Raw genomic sequence first — 21,500 nt, forward strand, 5'->3', positions numbered from 1 at the left:
ATGAATCAGACTGTAAGATAATAATCGGTAAGAACTGAGTTCTTCAGAGTTTAGATGATCTAAAGTTAAGCACAAATGTTGAGATGCGACTGAAAGTGAGTTTGTTATAATTCCTCACTGAACACAGACAAACTGGACAATGGACAACAAAGACACTTATCTTCATCTCCATGCCCTCAGATCTCAGCAGAAGAGCCCAACCAACCAATAGAAGTGGTGAATGGAACCAGGACATTCAGCAGTCATTTAGATAATAAGACTAGACCAGCGATGGACTCATAAGAAGCCCAGTCTGACCCGCAGTGATCCAGATGTGGTCATGTGACCATTCTGTGAGAGACAGGAAGTGTGTTCCTCCTCATCAATTGTTCCTGATGGAGTTCAATCGACTGAGGAGAATTAATTAATTGATTAATTAATGAATATTCTCTCATATGACCTCGTCCTCTGTGTGTGTGTGTGTGTGTGTGTGTGTGTGTGTGTGTGTGTGTGTGTGTGTGTGTGTGTGTGTGTGTGTCTGAGCAGCGCTGTGAGGACAGAGCTCCACCATGTGGCTTTAAAAATGAGTGCAGAAATGTAGTTTTTTGTCTTCTCTTGTCTTTCTTTTGTTCTTTCTTTCTCTCCTTTGTGTCTCTTCCTGTCTTTTGGTCTGTCTGTCTTTCTCTCTCTTCTGTTTCTGTCTGCATGTCCCTGTCTGTCTTTTTCTTTCTTTCTTTCGTTCTCTTTCTTTCTGTTTTTCTGTCCGTCTTATTTTCTTTCTGTCTGTCTCCTTCCTCCTCTCCTCATCCTCTTAACCTTTATTTCTTTTTTGTTATCCGTCCTCTCACACCTTTCTCATCCGTTTCTTTTACTTGTTCTCCTTTTCCTTCCTTCCTTCCTTCCTTCCTTTACGCTTTCTTTCCTTCTTTCGTCTCCCTCACGTTTCTTCTCCCCGACCTCTATAATGAATGAACCTCCCCCCCCCCCCCCCCCTGTCAGTGAGGCTGACTCTCCGTTTATTCCTCCCCAGCGCGATCGGAGCTAACCCCCTGTACTGTGACTGCCGTCTGCTCTGGCTGTCAGACTGGGTGAAGAGCGGCTACAAGGAGCCCGGCATCGCCCGCTGTGCCGGGCCGCGCGGTATGGAGGGCAAGCTGCTGCTCAGCACCCCCGCCGACAGCTTCCAGTGTCAGGGTAAGCTGTCAGGAACCCCCCCGACTTTAAAACCACACATGTGCAAAACTGTACATGAACGAGAAGCTCAGCAGCTGTTGCTCGGTCAGTGAAAACGTCTGTAATTGGTTATTGAAGTGCTTTCCACAATGAAAGTGACCCGACATCTCAAACGCAGTCACGTGACGCTGTGTGGTCCTTCAGTGATGAACGCAGGTTAACCGGCTGCTTTGTTCCCGTGTGCTTCTGTCTTTGTGAGCTGATCTAAGAGAATAAACGCCCACACGCTGTCGCTTCCTCCTTTATTATGTTTAATTAAAAAAAAGGAGCTTTTGAGTCTGCGTGACCTCCATCAGGAGCTGGCTGCTTTCACTCCCACACCCCCGTCGCAGCTGAAGACGCTGCAGACGCTGCAGCGTGCTCACCGTCTTCAGCTGCGACGGCCTCGAGGAACGATTTCACACGTTCTCTGTGAATACTGTCGCCGTGTGAGTTGAACTCTTAACTTTTATATGTTTTGTTTAAGATGCACAAGAACACACGAGCGAGGTCAGAGAGCCGCTGAAGCTGAACAAAGATCACGTTTCCATTCATGTCGATGCAGGTGAACTCATAAAGGAACCGTGTTTAGCTGCTTGATTGAGTTTGCAGGAAATAAAAGATGACGTTCCGTTACCTTCAGCTAGAGCCGGTCTTTTATTTCTCACTCGTCTGTTCATTCTTTCTCATATTTATTTATTGATGAATTGCTTTTCATGTTTTCATTGCTTGCCTGTGTTAGACCCTGGGTACTTCTGGCCCGATACGGGGCTAATTACTGACTCAGCTCTCTATTAAAAGATTCTCGAGCTGGTGTTCTGGCGAGGGAACTCGCCTGGCTCCGCTAACTGCCGTTACTCCCGACGTCTACCCTGCTTCCTCCGGTCTGAGCGCGCTCGGCCGAGAGACCAGTCCTGGCCCCGGGCGCTCCCACCAGTCGCGTCGGTTATGGCAGCTTCCCTCTTATGGATCCGCGCTCTTGGTAAATGCCAGGTTAGGTTTTAACGGCTAGGATTAATTCTTGCTAAAACCGTAAGGGATTGTTAAGTGGATTCGGTCTCTAGGATAACCTTTCAGAACTCAGTTGTTAGACATACAATAGCTTTAACTTTTTACTGTCACGAGGAACTCTTTACTACCTCAGCAAATTAATGCACTTGAGAATTTCACTTTAAATGCAGATTAGATATTTATTGCAGGTTATATTTAGTTAGTTTTGCAAGGGTTACAGCTACAGCTCACATAAAATGTCACTACACATGATTAGTCAATTTAATTATCTTCTTCGATTATACTCATTAGTTTTAGTCGCCGAGACGGCTCGGTTGGAGCTGGATGTCCGATGGTGCGATGAAAAAGGTTCTTTTGGAGTTGTTAGGAGCGAAGGTCAGGCCTGACCCTCGATCCTCCCGCTCCGCAACGGAGCCTGTCCAGCTGTTCTCAAAACTCAGTACAAAGTCTTTCTCCGGCAGCTGCGGCTTCTCCGTTTGTCCAGATGTTAAGAGGCGAGCGGTGGGGAGAGTTTTAGAAACTTCGTCTTTGAATCTCAATGTCCACGAACAGAGGTCTCTTTTCCGTGAACAGAGACGAAGCCCTCAATACATCAGCTGCAGGCTTCAGTATCTTCTTCCGATGCGCTTGGACGGCATCCGCGATGAAATCCCAGCTTTGCTCTTTGCAAGCATGTCCTTATATTCCTCATATGGGCTGTGATCAGCCCCCACCTGTTTGGTCCATTACTCATCCCCCCTCCCTCTGGAAAGGGCGTTAAGCCGAACATTGCCGGTATGACTCAACTATTGCATCAGTTTCCAGAACTTTCCACTTGACTACACCCAACATCTGGTCTTGATTACAGCAATGTCATTCTTGCCCAATACATTTCATTTCAGCTCCAACCTCACACAGAACACACAGAAACATTCATTACATTTGTTTAAATCACTTCTATGCAGTTAAACATTTGTTACACAATTGATTAGAACATTTCGTTATATTATTCATTCATGTTATCTGTTTGATTATACTTCAACTTTGAATATATGCTTTGTGCTCATAGCCTGACTCTCTCTCCCTTGAATGTGTCGACATGTTACCGAGGCAGCGCTGAGAGGTCAACTCTTCTTGACACCCCCTTCTTGAGGTCTCAAGCTGCCGCATTGTGCCCCAAGTAATCCTCTAGGAACTCATCGTCGTCCTCGGCGGTGATGATGAGAACGTCGTCTTCCGGCTCGGATTCGTGTTGCCAGCTGTCGAGCACCACCAGGCCTTCCATACCTGGTGGCTGGAGATCCAGGAGGGCGTTGTCATCTTCCTCGTCATCTATGGCATCCTTCATCTGCTCGTCCAGGCTCAGGACCAGGGCCAACACATTCTGGTTCAGAATGCTGTCTGGGGAGAGGGAGGCCGGAGTAGGGACGGGGCTGGTTGCTGCTTTGTCCTCATCCTCGCCTGGAACTATCAATCCTTCAGGGATTACCTCCACCAGCTCTCCGCAGTCCTCGTCGTATCCCCACATCCCCATTAGATTTGGTACTACTCCTGCGAGCATCGTCTGGCTACCCACGTCTCGGTGTTCCACACCCGTGATGCTTGCTGTGTCGTCGTCTTCTTCTGGAGTTGGTACTGGATACTGCAGGGCGGGCAGGCGTGGTCCAATGACGACGAAGCGGCCGTCGGTGAGGTGGGTGCTGGACACCCGGATGCCATCAGGATACGCCCATATTTTTGTGTATACTGGGCAGTATACACCATCAGCATAGAGCAGGACCTCCGGTGGGGTTCTTCCAGCGGAAGTCCACACTGGTTTTGCTTTAGCCTCTAATTCCATACAGTCGACCACATTCATCGCAGGCATATAAGGGGTACTTCCTTTGCAGAAGAGGCCGCTGGCTGCTCCTACCGGGAATTGCCCCAGGTAGCATTGGGTGCACCATAGGGCTTGGTTTACCTCCCACAGGTGCAACATTAGCTCCGGAGGAATCCCACAGCGGACACAGCAGACCTCCTCCTGAATGTTGTTGAACACAAAGACTTCATTAATCATTACATTTTTCAGCGCATTTTTACAAGCCAAGCTTTAGCAAGCAGGGGGTGGTCTTATTTTCATTCTTTTTTAAGGCCCCCTCTCATTATTGGAGCGCTTTGCAGAGCGCCGTTGAGCCAGAGAATGCAGCCATGGAGATGCCAACACCATTGGAGGAGGTGTTAGGCCTGGGCTTGTAGGCCTAACCCTTCTTGGAAACAAAGGCTCATACAGCATGAGCCAGGCTGCTATCCCGATTGAAGATTCAGAACCCAACCAGTAGATGGCGACAGTTATGCCCCAACCTATGCCCCAAAGAGCAATGGCGCCGATCTTGTGGAGCCAACGCCCTCTTCCTCTTTCTTTCATAGCCATGGTCATGACCACGAGATACGTCAGGGCTGTAACCGCCAGAAAGGCCTCGACGATTGCCGAGACCATCTTCAGGGGGTTGTAGAAAACTGCAGCGACGTCGATTACCAGCCAAATGATCACCATTCCACCCTTTACTAGACCGCAGCGAGTAGAGTCGATGTGGATTCTCCCCAGGAGGTATGTAGCGAACCATGTCAGGGTAAGCCACAGTGATCCTCGATAGATGTTTTCAATCGCTGTTTTCAGACACCCTACAACCAGGGCCAGTATTCTTAGCGGCTGATTCATGGACCATTCGCCCATGCAACAGTAGAAGAACCATATGATCTCAAGGACCCAAAAGTCCAGGTCGGTTAAGCGAATAAATGGCCTGCATCTGCGTGCTGTGTCGGAGGAGTTCTGTAATGCTTCAGTTATACTCATTCCGAAGGTGGTCATGCCTGGAGTCACAATAGTTGTGGTGTTGGTCATACTCACTCCGAAGGTGGTCATGCCTGGGTGAGAAGTGGTGTTCATGCCGGGAGGTGCAAGGGTTGTGGTGTTGGTCATGTTGGTCATCTTGGCTTTCTTAGGTTTATTCGTTCTTTTTTCAGTATGAGGCTCTTGGTTCAGGTTCCGGGTCTGCAATGGCTATGGCGCTCCAGTTGTTCACCCTTTATAGGTGGGTGGACTCCTCCTTCCTTCGTGGGAGGAGTCCCTTCTTCACTTCTCCTTTTTCCTTCAACTTCCCCTTAAAGCACGAGGCAACAGTGGCTGCTACCCCGCCCTTAATGGCGGCACAGATTATCAGGCCCAAGATCACAATTCCAACTATCATCAACAAATAAGGCCAAAGCCAGGAGAACAAACTCCCCATCCATCCCTTTATGACCGAGAATCCTTCTCCAATCTTCCCTGCCACTTCTTCCACTACGATGGTTGCGGTTCCGGCTATGGAGGCGCCCGTTAGTTCGATCCAACTGCACTCGTGCTCTCGTCGGCCGCTCCCGCAACTCAGCCAGTGTTCTTCTGGCTCGTAGCATGTTCCGTTCCCGTAGAGGCGGTTAGCTCCTACCCATTCGAATCCTTTGTCTTCTTTACCCTCGCAGAGGCTTTTCCTGAAGGCGTGGCCCTCAGCTAAAAAGACTGTAGGGTCGGTTACTGGGGGAATGATTTGGCCGTTCACGTTCACTCTGTCTTTCATGCGATGGCCCAGGATTAAGTTGGTACAGCTGCTGGTCAGGGGCCCTGACCGTCTCCATTTCTTGTCTTTATCCTTCACCCAGGTTACTTCTTGCACGTGGGTTTCATATTCTGCTCCATAGTGGGTCTGGCAATGGTCTTCCCATCCTGGCACAGTCTCACAATGTCCCCCGGCCAGGCTGATGTTGCAGGTCGTGTTTCCTCGATTGCATTCCATCTTCCAGGGCCGCGGGCCCACATATGGTTCTGGTCGGCTCCAAACCCCAGGCCAGATGTCTCTTTCTTTCGAGTACACTGTGGCCAGGTACTGATACTTCACCCAGTAGTTGTTGGTTTGAGTTAGACATGGCACCACCCATTCTAACACTTCATCCTTCTGTAGGCCCCACCAGGTTGAACCGTCGTCCCGGGTGTGGGCCTCTTTCCATGCCTGCAGGGTTCCTTTGATCGTCTTGTTCGTCTTCAGGCCTGTGCAGTCATATAGCCACGTTCCCCAAGCCCGATACCACTCTTGCCAGAGTGTGCATCTCGGGGAGGCGCCGTCGGCTAGATACTCTGTTCCGTTCAGAGCGATGAACATTTTGTTGGTCACACAAGTGTCAATCTTTTGGAAATCCCCTCTTGGGGCTGTCATCAAATCCTCGGGTTTCGGCAGCTTTTGTACATACATGTCGGTCGTCCTTGGTCCCAAAAGGCCGTAGCTGGCTCTGGAGTATCCCTCCGTGAAGGCTCCTTTGAAATGCTTCAGCTCGGTTATCCATATCCACGGCAGGGTGTTGTTGAGCCAGGCCTCGTGCCGGGCATTAGGTTCGGGTAGATATATGAACTTATGAGCCTGATACTGTGGTTTGTTTACCGGAGTTATTACGAAGTAATTCTGACCTTCGCAATAAAAGAACACATTCCAGAAGCACTTGTCTAGGAGAGGGAGCTTGCTGGTTTTACAGTGCTTCGTCCATTTCCTGCTCCGATTTCTCCGAAGACTGTCACTTGACTTGAATACCGGCGGCGGCTGCGGCTGCTCTTCCTTGTCCTCTGAAGCCGTAGGTGTTACTTCCTCTTCTTCTTCTTCCCTCTGCTGCGTGACATTCACGGCTCGGCTGGTGAGGTTGTTCCGCTGGCAGTCGGTGGAGTTTCCTAGTGTGGTGTTACCTGTGGCACTTAGTGGTCTCACTTTAGCTTTAAACCGTCGTGGTTTTCGCCGCGGTTGTGTGGCCTCACAGGTGAGATTGTAGTGTCCCCAGAACATTCCGTCTGCCGGTAAAATCATCAAACACGTATCATTGCGGTGGCTCGCTGCATAGGTTACCTCGGGTTTCCAGTATCCCTCGTTCCCTTGCTCTGACCATGAGACACATGCCCATGAACAGTACCAGCCTGGGACACCGTTTTCGGGGTAGATCCAATTACACTGTGCCCGTTTTTCTTCTTGTGCTTTCTTCATCATTACCGTAATCTTCATCTCCGCTCCCAGCGTAGATACTTCATCTATCCTCCATGTCGAATTCTCTATTATCTTCTGGAATTCGCCTGCCCAGTCTGTTTCTTCACCCGTGTCGTTGATTTTCGAATCGTTGATTTTCTGTTCCCAGATAGTCATCCACGCGATGATAGTAGCTGTCAGGTTCGGAGCCATCCCACCCCCTTCTTGGACTTGACGGGTTGCATTAGAGCCAACCTCAAGGTCCAACCAGGGCGAGGCGCGCTTCTGTCCAGCGAGTTGAGAGAGAACGATCGTTCCAGAGTCGACCGTCCAGCATGTCTGGTCGAACTTCTTTGTGGTAGTGTAGGACACCCTCACATGAGTGAGGGCCCATGGGATACTACCATAGTAGTACAGTATAGCCAGGACAAGGCATAGTCCTGTTAATACTGCTACTACTTTAGCCATTAAGCAAAGCCATAGTCGTTTTCCATTCCGAGGTCGTTCACTTGATTGGTCCAGTCGCTTGCCGGGGCGTCTTAAGGAGACGGGGGTAAAGGTTGAGGATCGCCTAAATTCATGAACTCTCCCATGAAGTAGTGGGAGATCCATGGTTTCGGATACTGCAGTGCTCTGGTCGGTAGCACCTCTGGAAGAGGAGCTAGGCATCCGGAGCTGAGGCGCGGGGGAGAGTCAGGATCGCACTGACTAATCCTGCCCTTCAGGAGCTGGTGATATAGCACCGATGGGTATCTGCCAATGGCTAAGTCCAGCCCCCGCCACACCCACTGGTAGTAGGTGACGATTAAGGAGGGGGAGCAGGGGGGGGGTGCAAAGCAACCCTCGTTCACAGCATTATTTTGCCGCAGCCATGCGTAGATCTGTCTGTCCACTGGGTCGATAAGGATCCGGACTTTGGCAAGAGATGCGTATAACGGCTGACCGTCGTCCGTCTGGAGCTCCGTTACTTTAGCCCATGCTGCCAAGGGTTCGTGAAGGTTAAGCCGGCCAAACCCCGTAGTCCGTAATCTGGAAGGAGGCAATTCCCTCATGGTCAGGCATGGGTCCGGGTTCGGTGGGCCAAGGCCTGGCAGGCGGTAATGAACCATACGCAACTCTATGTCTTGGTTCTCAATTACACAGCGCGCGCTGTTTTTCACGTGGAGCGCTATGAGACGCCGCATGACCGGGCTGGTGGTCCAGATCACATTTTCACCCAGCGAAAGATCAACATAGTCGTTTTGCAAATAATCAGCATAGTTAGGACCCCAGCGCAACTTCAATCGCAGACCCATAACTGAGATGAAAACGGTATTCAGGATCCAGGGGGATTGGTCAGGACAAGGGAGGACTGGCTGCAGCAGCCACGGATGGGTCCGATTGACTCGGTCATATTGGAGTTGCCATCCTGTGCGAAAAGCAGTCAGCAATTCCGCCTTCCCGGGTATTGACAGGTCAATCGAGCGCCTATATTCGCCATTGCTGCAGAAATAGGCACCGGATCCACAGAGGCCTTTTCGGTAGGCAAAATCGCGTTGGGGTCTGTCCAAAAAGACATTTTCATTTGGCAATTGCAGATATGGCCTTCTTTGTGCGAGGAGGGACTGAGAGACTATTGATAGGTCCCTGCAATCTTTGTTTGGTGGGTTTGGCAGCGACATGTTGACAATCAAGTTCCGTGTTTTCTAGCAGCTATACTTTTTCTAAGAGCTGTTACTGCGAGGCTTTCCACCCCGCTGCAGTTTGCGAAATGACTTCCGTGCCCAAGCGGTCAAACCTTTTGCGTCTGCGCGTGGGTTTGGAGGAGGCTCCGCCTCATCCGCTCTGGTCAGCTCCACCCCGACGGAGTACACACCGTCGAATGGAACCATCACGGTTTTCAGCGTCACCATGACGCGCATTGTGCGGGTCTCCCATGTAGGCGTTGGCGCTCTGGACGCCCAGGAGCCCGGTATTTGCATAGCACCGTTTCTGCGCCATCCCTCTGGGGTGACCGTGAAAATCTTACTCTTTTCCTTGGTCCTGGCACCGGTGTGGTGGAAGGCGTCCAGATCTGTGGTGGAATACTGGAGATTCGTGCCGCGAGCACCAGCTTCTGTTGGTACCGGGGCAAGCTCACGTATTGGCACATCAGGATCACAAAACACCTCCTCAATTAACTCGCGCCAGGTTGTCAATTCCCAGGGCCCCAGCCACCCCTCTCGTGTTGCCATCTCCAAGCGGCAATCGGGTAGGTTGGCTGCGGTGGCTGTGTACCCTGGGTCATCAGGGCTGCGAAAGACCCTGAAGGCCGCTGGGATCTGTACGGAAGACAGGGGCGGGTTGATAACTTCGGCCTGGCCTGGGCTGTATGGCCAGTTCCTTTGCACTGACTCCCACCAGGATCTCATGGGGACTTCACCACGGTTTCCACTTGCTTCTTGTGGGTCGCCGTCGAGTAGGCCCATAGATGGTGCCGAAGGTCCCCCAGTCGCTGCTTGTGATAGATCAACAGGAGCGGCAGCACCCTCACCTTCCCACGAGGCGGGTGCCAGGGTTTGTATTGGCTGAAGAAACTTTCTCACCTGCCATCCGTCGGCTGCTCCAGCTTGCACCAGCAGTCCATTCAGCTGGAGTACGGAGCAAGACGCACAGAGGAGCAGCCTGTGTCCATCCCATTGGCAGACACAGTCCTTAAGGTTCAGCTTTGTCCCCCGCAGATCCCACTGGATGACGAAGTGCATCCTTGGTAAAAGCGCTATACGACAAAAACCGCACACATATGCATCCAAAACCTTCACTGGTTTGTGGGTCATACGGTCAAATTCCTTTCGTCGTCCAGAGACCCGGTGTGGTTTCTTGTTTCCGGGTCCCTGCCATGTGAGGTTAAGGGTGGTCGGCAGCAGGCAGACCACACAATCATTCTTGATTTCCTTCCATGTTAAGACTTCATTCTCTTCTGAGAGAAAGCCCTTTTTTGCATACTCCAACTTCTTCATGGCTCTTCCTGCCCAGAGCCCCGTAGTACTCCTTCTCATGTTAACCACCCCTTTGACATTGGCCACTCTGACAAAGGGTGGTAAAGCTTGTATGTGGGTGGCCATTTTTGAGTTCCTGGTTTTCTCCTAGTACGGAACTGGCTTCAGCTGCCCTACTCCTTGGATTCCTTTCTTCTTGAGTTGAACAGTATTACTGTCCAATATCTTGACAACTATGTCTGATTTATCGTACTTGGCTTTGACTGCAGAGTTAGAAGCACCGACCTGAGCCTTGATCCAGACGCGCTGTCCTACTTGAAGTGGCACTTTTTGCTCAAGCTTGGGCTCTTTATCTTCGGAGCCCCGCCCCACTTCCTGTGATGTGAAGGGGCGGCGCATCAGCTCCTCCGCAGGGGAGGGCCTGTCACTTCGGTAGCGGTCGTTCAGGGTTTTGGCGATTTCCAGGGTCTTAGTGCTCCATTCTCTCGAGTTGGCATTTTTCCCAATCCAACTTTTCACCAAGCCAATGGTCCTTTCCACCACCCCGTTAGCCTGGGGGGTGTATGGGGGAGAGTAGATCCTCATTACCCCATGCTGTTGGCACCACTGGTCCACTTTAGCGTTGCGAAAATGCGTTCCGTTGTCAGTCCTGAGCTCTTTAGGCAACCCTAAGTAGCCACAGACTTGGTCCAGCATGCTAACAACACTGTTGCCATTAGCTTTTCTTACGGCTTTTGTGGTTACATACCCTGACATGGAGTCCACAAGCACCAACAGGTACTTTTCTCCACATTTACCCGGTACCCCTAAGGGTCCTGCCACATCCATGCAGATAGAACCCCAGGGTACGGTACTTTTAATGGTGAGTCCTCCCACTCTTTGTCCTCTCCTTCCTGCGTTGTATCGACCACACAACTCACAGTCTTGAAGGATTCTGCGGACCTCTTTTTCAGGAATCCAGAGTCGCTGCTTTTCCAGTTCCCTTCGCGTTGGAACGGTGCCTGCATGTCCAAGTGCTCCATGCACTGCTTGCACCACCTCCTTCACGTTCTCTTCTGGGACTACCCGTCCTTTGGGCAAATCTTCCCACTTCTCGATCCCAACAAAGACAATTTGTCTCATCTGGACGAAACGATCCACTTCTTCGTTTCCTTGCCAATGAGTTCCTGCTCGCGTGTGGGCCCTCTGGTGCACCACTTCGAGCTCCATTGTTAGCCGCAATTCGGCTATTTTTCTCCATAGGTTTTCGTGAGCTACTTTCTTGTTTTTAGCACTCTCAAAACCATTTTCTTCCCATATGGACAGGTCTTCGTTAAGGGCCTGAGCACAGTAATAACTATCAGTTATGACTCTAGCTCTTTTCACCTTTCTTCGCTCCAACTCGAGCAAACCTTCCAATATTGCTGTCACTTCCCCGGTCTGAGCACTGCCGGGGATTTGGCCTCGTTGTCTGAAGCGCTCCTTCTCATTGTGCTTGAGAATGAAGCCCCAGTAGGCTTTGTCGTCTTGTCCTTTTCGCGAGCCGTCGGTGTATAGAGTCCACTCTATCGGTTCGGCTGGCTTCTCGGCCTGAGTCGCCTTTTTCTTACTCACGGGTTGTGCAGGGCCGATTTCGAGGTCTGGGTCCAGCAGGATGTCTTCCCAACGTCCCCATCTCGCGTTCGTCGCCTTTGTGCTCTCTACCGTGGCTTTTCTTAGGAATCGATGGACCTGGCTTTGCGTGAGGACCCTGATGCCCTGCCCTTGAGCAAGGTCTTTCAGGGTGCTCCAATACCTTGCCAGAACTGCCAACTCCTTCTCTTCTGCTGGATATTTCTTTTCCACGGAGGACAGGGTGTAGCTCCACAAAGTGACTATTCCCCCGCCCTCATTGCACACTTTTACCACTGCGTCGTCGTCGTTGCAACTGACCTCTGCCACCAGCTTGGTTGTAAGGCTTCGTGGCTCCAGCCGCAAAGCGTCTTTAATGGCTGTCTGGAGGTTTTCCAAATTGTTTTGATCCGTTGCGGTCCATTCCCACTTCTTGTGGGCATCTTCTGGTTTTTCTTTGCGTAGTTTTACATACAGTGGTTTTGCATGCTTCTGGTAGCTAGGGACATGGTCCCTAACATAGTTGCAGAGTCCCAGTACTCTCTGTAGTTCGTTCAGCGAGGTTGGTGGGTCGATCTGCTCCACTTTATCCCGGAATCCGTCCGAGAGTCCCAGGTCGTTGGAGACCTGGAATCCCAGGTAGTTCACTTGGAATCGTCCAAATTGGCATTTTTTCAGATTCAATTTCAAGCCTGCTGCTGTTAGTCGTTCTACGACTTGTCTCAATTTTTGCAGATGTTCTTCTTCGGTGTCATCCGCAATGAATACATCATCGATGTAGATTGTTGTCTCTAGGCCGTCAAGTATATCCATTACGGCCGACTGGAAAACATTCGGAGAGTTTTTGTAGCCTTGCGGTAGCCGTTCCCAGACGTACGCTTTACCTTTGTGGGTGAACGCTGTCTTGCTTTGGGAGGCTTTGGCTAGCCTCAACGAGAAAAATCCGTTTGCCAGATCTATGCAGGATTTGTACCTTTTCAGTCTTAGTGTCTTCAGCGTCCCTTGTGGGTTGATCAGGCTGGCGCGGTTGGCGACAGTCCTGCGGTTGAGGGCCTTAAAGTTGATAACAGGTCTCCATCCTCCTCCCGATGACTCAGGCTTCTTGACTGCCTGTATTGGGCTGTTTGTGATGGGATTTGGCTCCTCGCGCACCACTCCTAGTTCGCTGAGCTCCGTGACTATCAGGTCCATTTCTGCAACGGCCCCTGGATTCAGGGGGTATTGGCGAACAGGCGGGTGTACACCCCCTTCTATGGTGTGGGTGTACTTCGCACCCATGTCTCCACAGTCATTTTTGAACCTAGCCACTCCGGCTTTGGAAAGTATGTCTTCTAGCGTTTCTTTTCCCTCCGGAGAAAGGTCGCTGTCTTCGATTTGTTGCTTGGTCACCTCTGGAATGTTCACTGGTTTGTACCACTCTGGTGATAACGATCCCATCTGGATTAGTTTTGCCCCGAGGACTCTGAGTCGCTGTTGTATTGGGGTTCGATTTCCTGGGCTGCTATGCAGCTCTTTTAAGTCTGTTATTGTCATTAAATTGTAGGGTCCTAGAGCCCATACAACTCCTTTCCAGACGCCAAACGGAATCTTTTTGATGGTTCCGTCGGCTAGTTGAACAGTCAGGTGTCCTTTTGTTTCAAGGCATTTGCGGGTCATCGACACTTCTGCACCAGTATCTACCTGATAGGGGATTCCATCCACGTCGGTGTATATGTCGTCCCCCACCCAGTAGGCATGATCCACTGTGACCCGCGCCCGCTTAGCCATTACTTTCTCTGCCCTTCGCTCCCAGCTTCCAAGCGGGAGGCACGAAGGGCCTGTTTCTGTTCTGTCGTCAGCTTGTTGTAATCCTCGGAAGAGAGAAAACCGCTCTTGTTGGCTGGTGGGGGCCGTGGCCCCTCCTGTTGTTCATCCGGCTGGGCCCTGTGGTAAACGCCCTGCCTCTGGAAGCCTTCTTGCCTTGGAGCTCCCTGCTCCCTCTGGTTGCCTTGCGGACCCCGCTGAGGTCCTTGCTCTCGCGGGTAGCCTTGGTAGCCTTGCGAACCCCTCCGGAATCCTGGCTCACGCTCGTAGTTTTGTGGACTCCTCTGGAATCCTCCCGACTGCCTTCTCTGTGTCTGTGAAGGACCGGGTCCCTCGGCGGGCCTCGCGTTGTCATACGAGGGCCTGGGAGCCGGCGGCTTCGGCTGGTTTCCTTTTTCTCTTTTCTCTTCCAAGTGTTTTTTCTTCAAATCCCATTTTCTTACTGTTTCTTGGATTTGTTCGGTGGTACTTTTGCTGATGTTTAGGGTCACAAAATCGATGTCATTCATTAGGCCCTTGGTCAGCTTCCTAAGGACTTGCACACTTCTTTCCGGCGGAATCGCCTGTCGCAAGGCGTACCATGCCTGGGTGAGAGTTTGCCCTTTGTCTAAGCTTTTTCTTGCCTTGTCGATGTGTGACTCCTCGTCTTCGCAGTCTTCCAACACTAATCTTCGGTAGTGCTGTTCCGCGGTTTCTTCGGGACCCATCGGTTGGTCCGTCACATGAGCTAGCCACAATCTTTTCGCCTCATCGTTTGTGGAGCTAGCTTTTACCATAAGCCATTTCTGTGTCAGATATTCTTGCACCGATTCTTTTGGGTCTCGGTTTGTCACCATCGCCTTGATCTTTTTGAACTCACCAAAGCTCTGGGTGGAAGCCCGCATCTTTGTTATGCAGTCATTTTCTTCAGCGGTGGTGGGGCAGCTGCTTCGTGCAAGGCCCTGCCCTTGAGGTGGCTGTTCGTCCTCGGTGTCCGAGATGTCTTGCCTCCGCTCTTTGTCTTCCTCTGCTGCCAGCTTGTAGGCTGCTTTCTTCAGGCGTCGCAACATGACGTCGTACACGATTGTCACAAAGCCTGTGCGAAAGTTACCCGTCAGCTCCGTGGCTGTTGCGAGGGAGCCGTAGGTCGGGGTCATTAGAAAATTCGCCCATTCTCTTTTTGTCGCGTAGACCATTGTTCCTTTCATTCCTTCGAGGTCGTGCAGCCATATTTCTGGAACATCATAACTGGTTTGACCGACCTCTGGAGCATAGGCTTTTCTTCCGTCTTTGGTGGTCATGGGCCCGTAACGATCGTCTCGGGGGAATTTCAGCGAAGCCGTGCACACTGAAACTAGGGGCAGCGCGTTCTTTTTGCCTTTTCTGCTTCCTATTCTCAGGTCGGTCATTCCTCCTGGAGCCTCGTATTCGATGGAGGTCAGGCTTGGCGCTGTTTCTTCTTCATCTGAACTCACATCTGCGGCTTCTTCCTGCGCCTCTCGTTCTGGTTCTGCGGACGGCGAGGCCGGCTGAACTGGTTCTGGCGTTCTCTTTGGAGTCCTGGGACTTTCCCTGCTCCCGCCGGGACTTTGGAACCTTATCATGGGCTCTTCTCCTCCTCCGGAGTAGCGCATTGTCTGCAGGCCAACGGACTCTGCTGGGCTGGTGCTCCTCCGTGGTGGTCTGGTTGGCTCGGGTGTTTCCTCTTCTGTCTGCACCGCTACTGTCCGGGGAGAGGGGATTGGAGTTCTTCTTTCCTTTTGTGGTTTTTCCTGGCTTGAGCTGACCTGTGGACGTCGCTCCTCCCGTCCTGAGGGACCGGGTGTTGATTCCTGGTAGCTCTTCCGCTCGGTCCTGGTTTCTCTCTTCAATCTTGCTGATTGCGGGAGCCGTGGCAGAACTGCTTTCGCAACTGGGGCGTTCTCGTCCTCGTATTCCGGCGGTCCTGCCCTCCAGTTGTTTGGCCCCTCCGTTTTGAAGAGGGGTCTCAGTATTCTCTCTTTTCTCTCTTGGTATTGGGCCACCGAGGTGACTATCACCAACTCGCGGATTTTGTTCCACCCGTGAGGAGCGTTCATCAGGAGGTGCAGAATCCTCATTGCCGCTTCTTCTGCTACCTCCCATGGTAGGTTGCCGGACCTGGCGCCGTCGTTACATATAACGACTCTTTTGAAGGACAATTCACTTGCTCGGGTGACACCTTTTTCTAATGCCTCCTCTATGCTGTCCCGATAGGCGTCTTGATCTTCGCCATCCTCATATCCTTCGATCGGTACGTGTAGCACCGCATAATGTCTCGATTCTCCGCCGCTCGTAACCACCACCTCCTCCTGTCTTTGTCTGCATCCCGGGAGGCGCACCTCAAGTTCTTCTTTGTAGAGGCTGCCTGCCTCTCTTACCAGATTCTTTCTGAACCGGGAGATATGAGGCTTTAGATGTGAGTTGGTTAAGACAACCAGTCCATGGCTGTCTATGTCCCAAGGCTCTCCGAAGTGGTTATATGCGGTTAACCCTGTCTGGTTCGCATATTTCTTGGTCCCCTCGGGCATCTTTTTCAACTTTTGAAGATGCTCTTCTGGGTTCGGGGAGTGAACGTGTCTTGTCTTACCCTGAGCTTTTTTGTGCCTTCCCGGTACTGGGCCGTTGTAGTCCTGCAGGACCTTTTTTACTGCAGCGGCAGCGGGAGTCCCGGATCCCATGGAGGGCGGGAGCAGTTGGTACTCGGCGCTCCTATCCAGCGTTGAGTCGTCCCTCGGTTCGTCCTCCTCTGAGATCTCCCCGTTGCTGCCGCTATCCTGTTTGTCCCCACTGTCGGACCCCGAGGACCCCCCTGACTGGGAGTGCACGGAGACCTCGGTCTCGTTGGTGCTGAGCTGATCTTCGCCGGGAACCGCGTTGTAACTTGGTTGTTCGGCTATCCATGCCGCTATGGCTTCTCGCTCTTTTTCACTTTCTTTGTAGCGGTTGGTGGCTTTTACATTCTTCTGTATAGTTATTGCCCCCGCTTCTATTTCTGCGGCCAGCATCTTCACGACTGGGTCGTACTCTTTTGACGGGCTGATTACGGTGGTTATTTTTCCTTTAATGACTTTCATTACCTCCAGCCACCAACGTAGCCATTCTGCTACCTTCAGTTTGCTTTTCGGGGGTCCTTCACACCCTACTACTGCTGCCACCAGTCCTGACTCAAGGGCAAGGGGAGCAAGATAACCCCCCTTCTTTTCGCATCCAGCTTTTACTTTTTCTCCCACCTTCGCCTTATCTGCTTCTTCATGCAGCACGATCAGGTGTTGTTGAACAGATTTGTCCCAGGTGTCCCATCCTTTGCCATTCAGGATGATCTGATGTTGGACGTTGACTCTGTGTTGTGGCCCCGGTCTCGGTTCCGGTGTCGGTTCTGGCGATGCCGCTCCTTGTAGTCCAGCGTCGCTCTTCTGCTGGTCCGGGCTGTCATCTGTTGCCTGGTCCAGGGGCGATGTCACTGGCTCGTTCTGCTGAGGCGTCGCCGTCTGCGGGCTGCCTCCGTCGCCGTCGGATCCTCTCTGCTGTCCGGTGGCGCTTCCTCCATCAGGGCCGTTGGCTCGTACCGCTGGGTCGCCTCCGCCGCTATCGGATCCTCCGGGCGATTCTTCCATCTTGGACTTTGTCTTTGTCTTTGTTGTCTCGAGTCGCCTTCCTCCCAAAGCCTCTCGTCGCGCGTTGAGGAAGGGATGGGATCAGGCTCTGGTCCCTCTACAGGTCGGGCGAGTCTGGTCGATGCTCCCCGTCGCCTGCGGATTCTCCTGTGTTGGCCTGTAAATACCACACACAGCTTCGATTCGTGGATGTCTTCGCAATCGGACTTCTTCGAGGCTTGGGCAGCTTTGCTTTCTACCACAACGCCTCCTCTCAGGTCTTTTCGTACACGAACGACAGCCTCTCTTTGCTGCCGGGGTTCTTCTTTTGGACTCAACGTACTCCTTTTCCGTCGAGCCCCACGTTATGGGCGCCACGTGTTAGACCCTGGGTACTTCTGGCCCGATACGGGGCTAATTACTGACTCAGCTCTCTATTAAAAGATTCTCGAGCTGGTGTTCTGGCGAGGGAACTCGCCTGGCTCCGCTAACTGCCGTTACTCCCGACGTCTACCCTGCTTCCTCCGGTCTGAGCGCGCTCGGCCGAGAGACCAGTCCTGGCCCCGGGCGCTCCCACCAGTCGCGTCGGTTATGGCAGCTTCCCTCTTATGGATCCGCGCTCTTGGTAAATGCCAGGTTAGGTTTTAACGGCTAGGATTAATTCTTGCTAAAACCGTAAGGGATTGTTAAGTGGATTCGGTCTCTAGGATAACCTTTCAGAACTCAGTTGTTAGACATACAATAGCTTTAACTTTTTACTGTCACGAGGAACTCTTTACTACCTCAGCAAATTAATGCACTTGAGAATTTCACTTTAAATGCAGATTAGATATTTATTGCAGGTTATATTTAGTTAGTTTTGCAAGGGTTACAGCTACAGCTCACATAAAATGTCACTACACATGATTAGTCAATTTAATTATCTTCTTCGATTATACTCATTAGTTTTAGTCGCCGAGACGGCTCGGTTGGAGCTGGATGTCCGATGGTGCGATGAAAAAGGTTCTTTTGGAGTTGTTAGGAGCGAAGGTCAGGCCTGACCCTCGATCCTCCCGCTCCGCAACGGAGCCTGTCCAGCTGTTCTCAAAACTCAGTACAAAGTCTTTCTCCGGCAGCTGCGGCTTCTCCGTTTGTCCAGATGTTAAGAGGCGAGCGGTGGGGAGAGTTTTAGAAACTTCGTCTTTGAATCTCAATGTCCACGAACAGAGGTCTCTTTTCCGTGAACAGAGACGAAGCCCTCAATACATCAGCTGCAGGCTTCAGTATCTTCTTCCGATGCGCTTGGACGGCATCCGCGATGAAATCCCAGCTTTGCTCTTTGCAAGCATGTCCTTATATTCCTCATATGGGCTGTGATCAGCCCCCACCTGTTTGGTCCATTACTCATCCCCCCTCCCTCTGGAAAGGGCGTTAAGCCGAACATTGCCGGTATGACTCAACTATTGCATCAGTTTCCAGAACTTTCCACTTGACTACACCCAACATCTGGTCTTGATTACAGCAATGTCATTCTTGCCCAATACATTTCATTTCAGCTCCAACCTCACACAGAACACACAGAAACATTCATTACATTTGTTTAAATCACTTCTATGCAGTTAAACATTTGTTACACAATTGATTAGAACATTTCGTTATATTATTCATTCATGTTATCTGTTTGATTATACTTCAACTTTGAATATATGCTTTGTGCTCATAGCCTGACTCTCTCTCCCTTGAATGTGTCGACATGTTACCGAGGCAGCGCTGAGAGGTCAACTCTTCTTGACACCTGTGATCTTTAAGGCCGAACAGAAGTGGCAGTGTCACATGGTTGATAAGCAGCACTGAGTGAAGTGCTGACATACTGTACGGTGAAAACACAGATCGTTATGATGTTGCAGGTTGTTTCACTCAGACACCAGGTGTGATCGGATGCCTTCTATTTGTATCAAACCTGCTTCTTCTTCTGCTCATCCAGACACACTAAGAACTGATCCCTCCTCCTGTTCTGTTACAAAGTAAAAAAGAAGCCTTTTTAAGGCTTGTTGACAGTATTCATCCTAACGTCCGTGACCAAAGACATTCAGCACGAAAAACCACAAAAACCAGCTGAACGACAAAAGAACTCTGAGTCGACTGAGACCAAAAACGAGCGATTAATCGACTGAGAAGGTGCAGTTTTAATACTGACGTCTCGATAACTTGACATTGATGAAGATTAAACCGCTAACTGTCCTCTTCGTGTGTGTGTGTGTGTGTGTGTGTGTGTGTGTGTGTGTGTGTGTGTGTGTGTGTGTGTCTCGACAGGTCCGGTAGAGGCGTCTGTTCAGGCCAAATGCAGCCCATGCGTGACCTCACCCTGCAAGAACCAGGGTGTCTGTCAAGTCCACCACACAGAGCTGTACACCTGTACCTGCAAGTCCGGCTTCACGGTACGACACTGTGTGTGTGTGTGTGTGTGTTCTCTCGTGTAATCTAGTGAGTGAGTTTGTCTGTTGCTGCCAGCACCTTGTGACCTCGTAATCACGATGTTTCGCCCTGTAGACACACGACGACAATCCGCTTACAAACCCCGAGCCGAACATTTGAAACCGCTGTGTTTGCGTCCTGTCGGCGATTATCATGAGCCCACATCTGTCTCTGATAATAATCCCATCAAAATACTCAGTTGATGTTGTGTGTGTGTGATATTTCAGGGTAAACACTGTGAGACTCCAGTCGATGCTTGTGTCAGTAATCCCTGCACCAACGGAGGAATCTGCATCAGTGACGAGCAGACGAGAGGATTCAGGTGAGAGGTCTTAAAGCGTCTGTAGATTGTGATGGAAGAACAAAAACAATCCAGAAACAGCAACACAACCACCAGCAGACGTGTCCTGCCTGAGAACCCTGATCCCAAAACTCCAACAACAGAAGGAAACGCATTCAGGACGTCCCGGTTGTTGACGCTCCTTCAGCGTAATCCTTTCCCTTTAATTCATCGTCATAGTTGTGAATGCACCTCTGCTCGACTCTCTGAGTACGCACTGAAGCATCTTTCATAACATACTTGTCTTAACGTACTCTTGTCTCTTTCTTTCTTGTCCGTCTAGCTGCGCGTGTGCGTTTGGGTTCCACGGAACCTTCTGCGAGGTGAACGTGGACGACTGTCAGGACCACGGGTGTGAGAACGGCGCCACCTGTGCGGACGACGTGGGCAACTACACCTGCTTGTGTCCTCCGAACTACACAGGTGAGATACCGGCACCGGCGCTCAGGGATATTCATGAGGAAACAATAAGGATACATATTTGGTTTGTTGGAAAATAACATGTTGAGAGGAGAACATATTGTTCTGAGTGTCTCTCTCTCTCTCCGCTCGTTCTCAGGTCTGCTTTGTGAGGAAGAGGAGGGTGTGTGCTCTCCAGGTAGAAACCCCTGTCAGCATCAGTCCACCTGCATCAGCACCCCTATCGGCCCCAGGTGACGACACACACACACACACACTCACACACACTTTATCCCTGCCAGGCTCAGCAAAATTTCGGATCCCAGATGAGATTTAAAATATAGACACAAGCAGACAAGCACGTATAAAGGTGAATTTTGCTGAGGTCTGTGTTGTCTCCCCAAAATCCGACACCGTGTGTGTGTGTGTGTGTGTGTGTGTGTGTGTGTGTGTGTGTGTGCGCTCTGCAGATGTGTGTGTATTCCCGGCTGGGTGGGGCCAGACTGCAGTATAAACTACAATGAATGCGTCGATCATCGCTGTCAGAACGGAGCTCAGTGTGTCGACCATCTGGACGGCTACAGCTGCGTCTGTCCGCAGGGATACAGGTACTGGGAACACTGGGAACGCTGGGAATACTGGGAATGCTGGGAATACGGGGAATAATGGGAACACTGGGAACGCTGGCAATACTGGGAACACTGGGAACGCTGGCAATACTGGGAACGCTGGGAATACTGGGAACACTGGGAACGCTGGCAATACTGGGAACACTGGGAACGCTGGCAATACTGGGAACGCTGGGAATACGGGGAATACTGGGAACACTGGGAACGCTGACAATACTGGGAATACGGGGAACACTGGGAATACTGGGAACACTGGGAATACGGGGAATACTGGGAACACTGGGAACGCTGGCAATACTGGGAACACTGGGAACGCTGGGAATACGGGGAACACTGGGAATACTGGGAATACTGGGAACACTGGGAATGCTGGCAATACTGGGAACACTGGGAATACGGGGAATACTGGGAACACTGGGAATACTGGGAACACTGGGAATACGGGGAACACTGGGAATACTGGGAATACGGGGAACGCTGGCAATACTGGGAATACGGGGAATACTGGGAATGCTGGCAATACTGGGAACACTGGGAAT

At 51.1% G+C, this 21,500-nt stretch overlaps 1 protein-coding gene across 1 annotated transcript in view; it reads left to right on the forward strand.

Annotated features, from left to right (window-relative positions):
- LOC306785093 (slit homolog 1 protein-like) overlaps nucleotides 1-21,500 on the forward strand; it is a gene marked incomplete at its 5' end in the record, with an annotated part of 100,001 nt that overhangs the window by 73,078 nt on the left and 5,423 nt on the right. The window contains 6 exons of the mRNA XM_079279318.1: nucleotides 1,010-1,173; nucleotides 19,432-19,556; nucleotides 19,821-19,915; nucleotides 20,217-20,356; nucleotides 20,493-20,586; nucleotides 20,803-20,940. Coding sequence (XP_079135444.1) covers nucleotides 1,010-1,173; nucleotides 19,432-19,556; nucleotides 19,821-19,915; nucleotides 20,217-20,356; nucleotides 20,493-20,586; nucleotides 20,803-20,940 — 756 coding nt within the window. The remainder of the gene's footprint in view (nucleotides 1-1,009; nucleotides 1,174-19,431; nucleotides 19,557-19,820; nucleotides 19,916-20,216; nucleotides 20,357-20,492; nucleotides 20,587-20,802; nucleotides 20,941-21,500) is intronic.

Source organism: Melanostigma gelatinosum (genome assembly GCF_949748355.1).
Source record: "Melanostigma gelatinosum genome assembly, chromosome: 11".
Lineage (NCBI taxonomy): Eukaryota > Metazoa > Chordata > Actinopteri > Perciformes > Zoarcidae > Melanostigma > Melanostigma gelatinosum.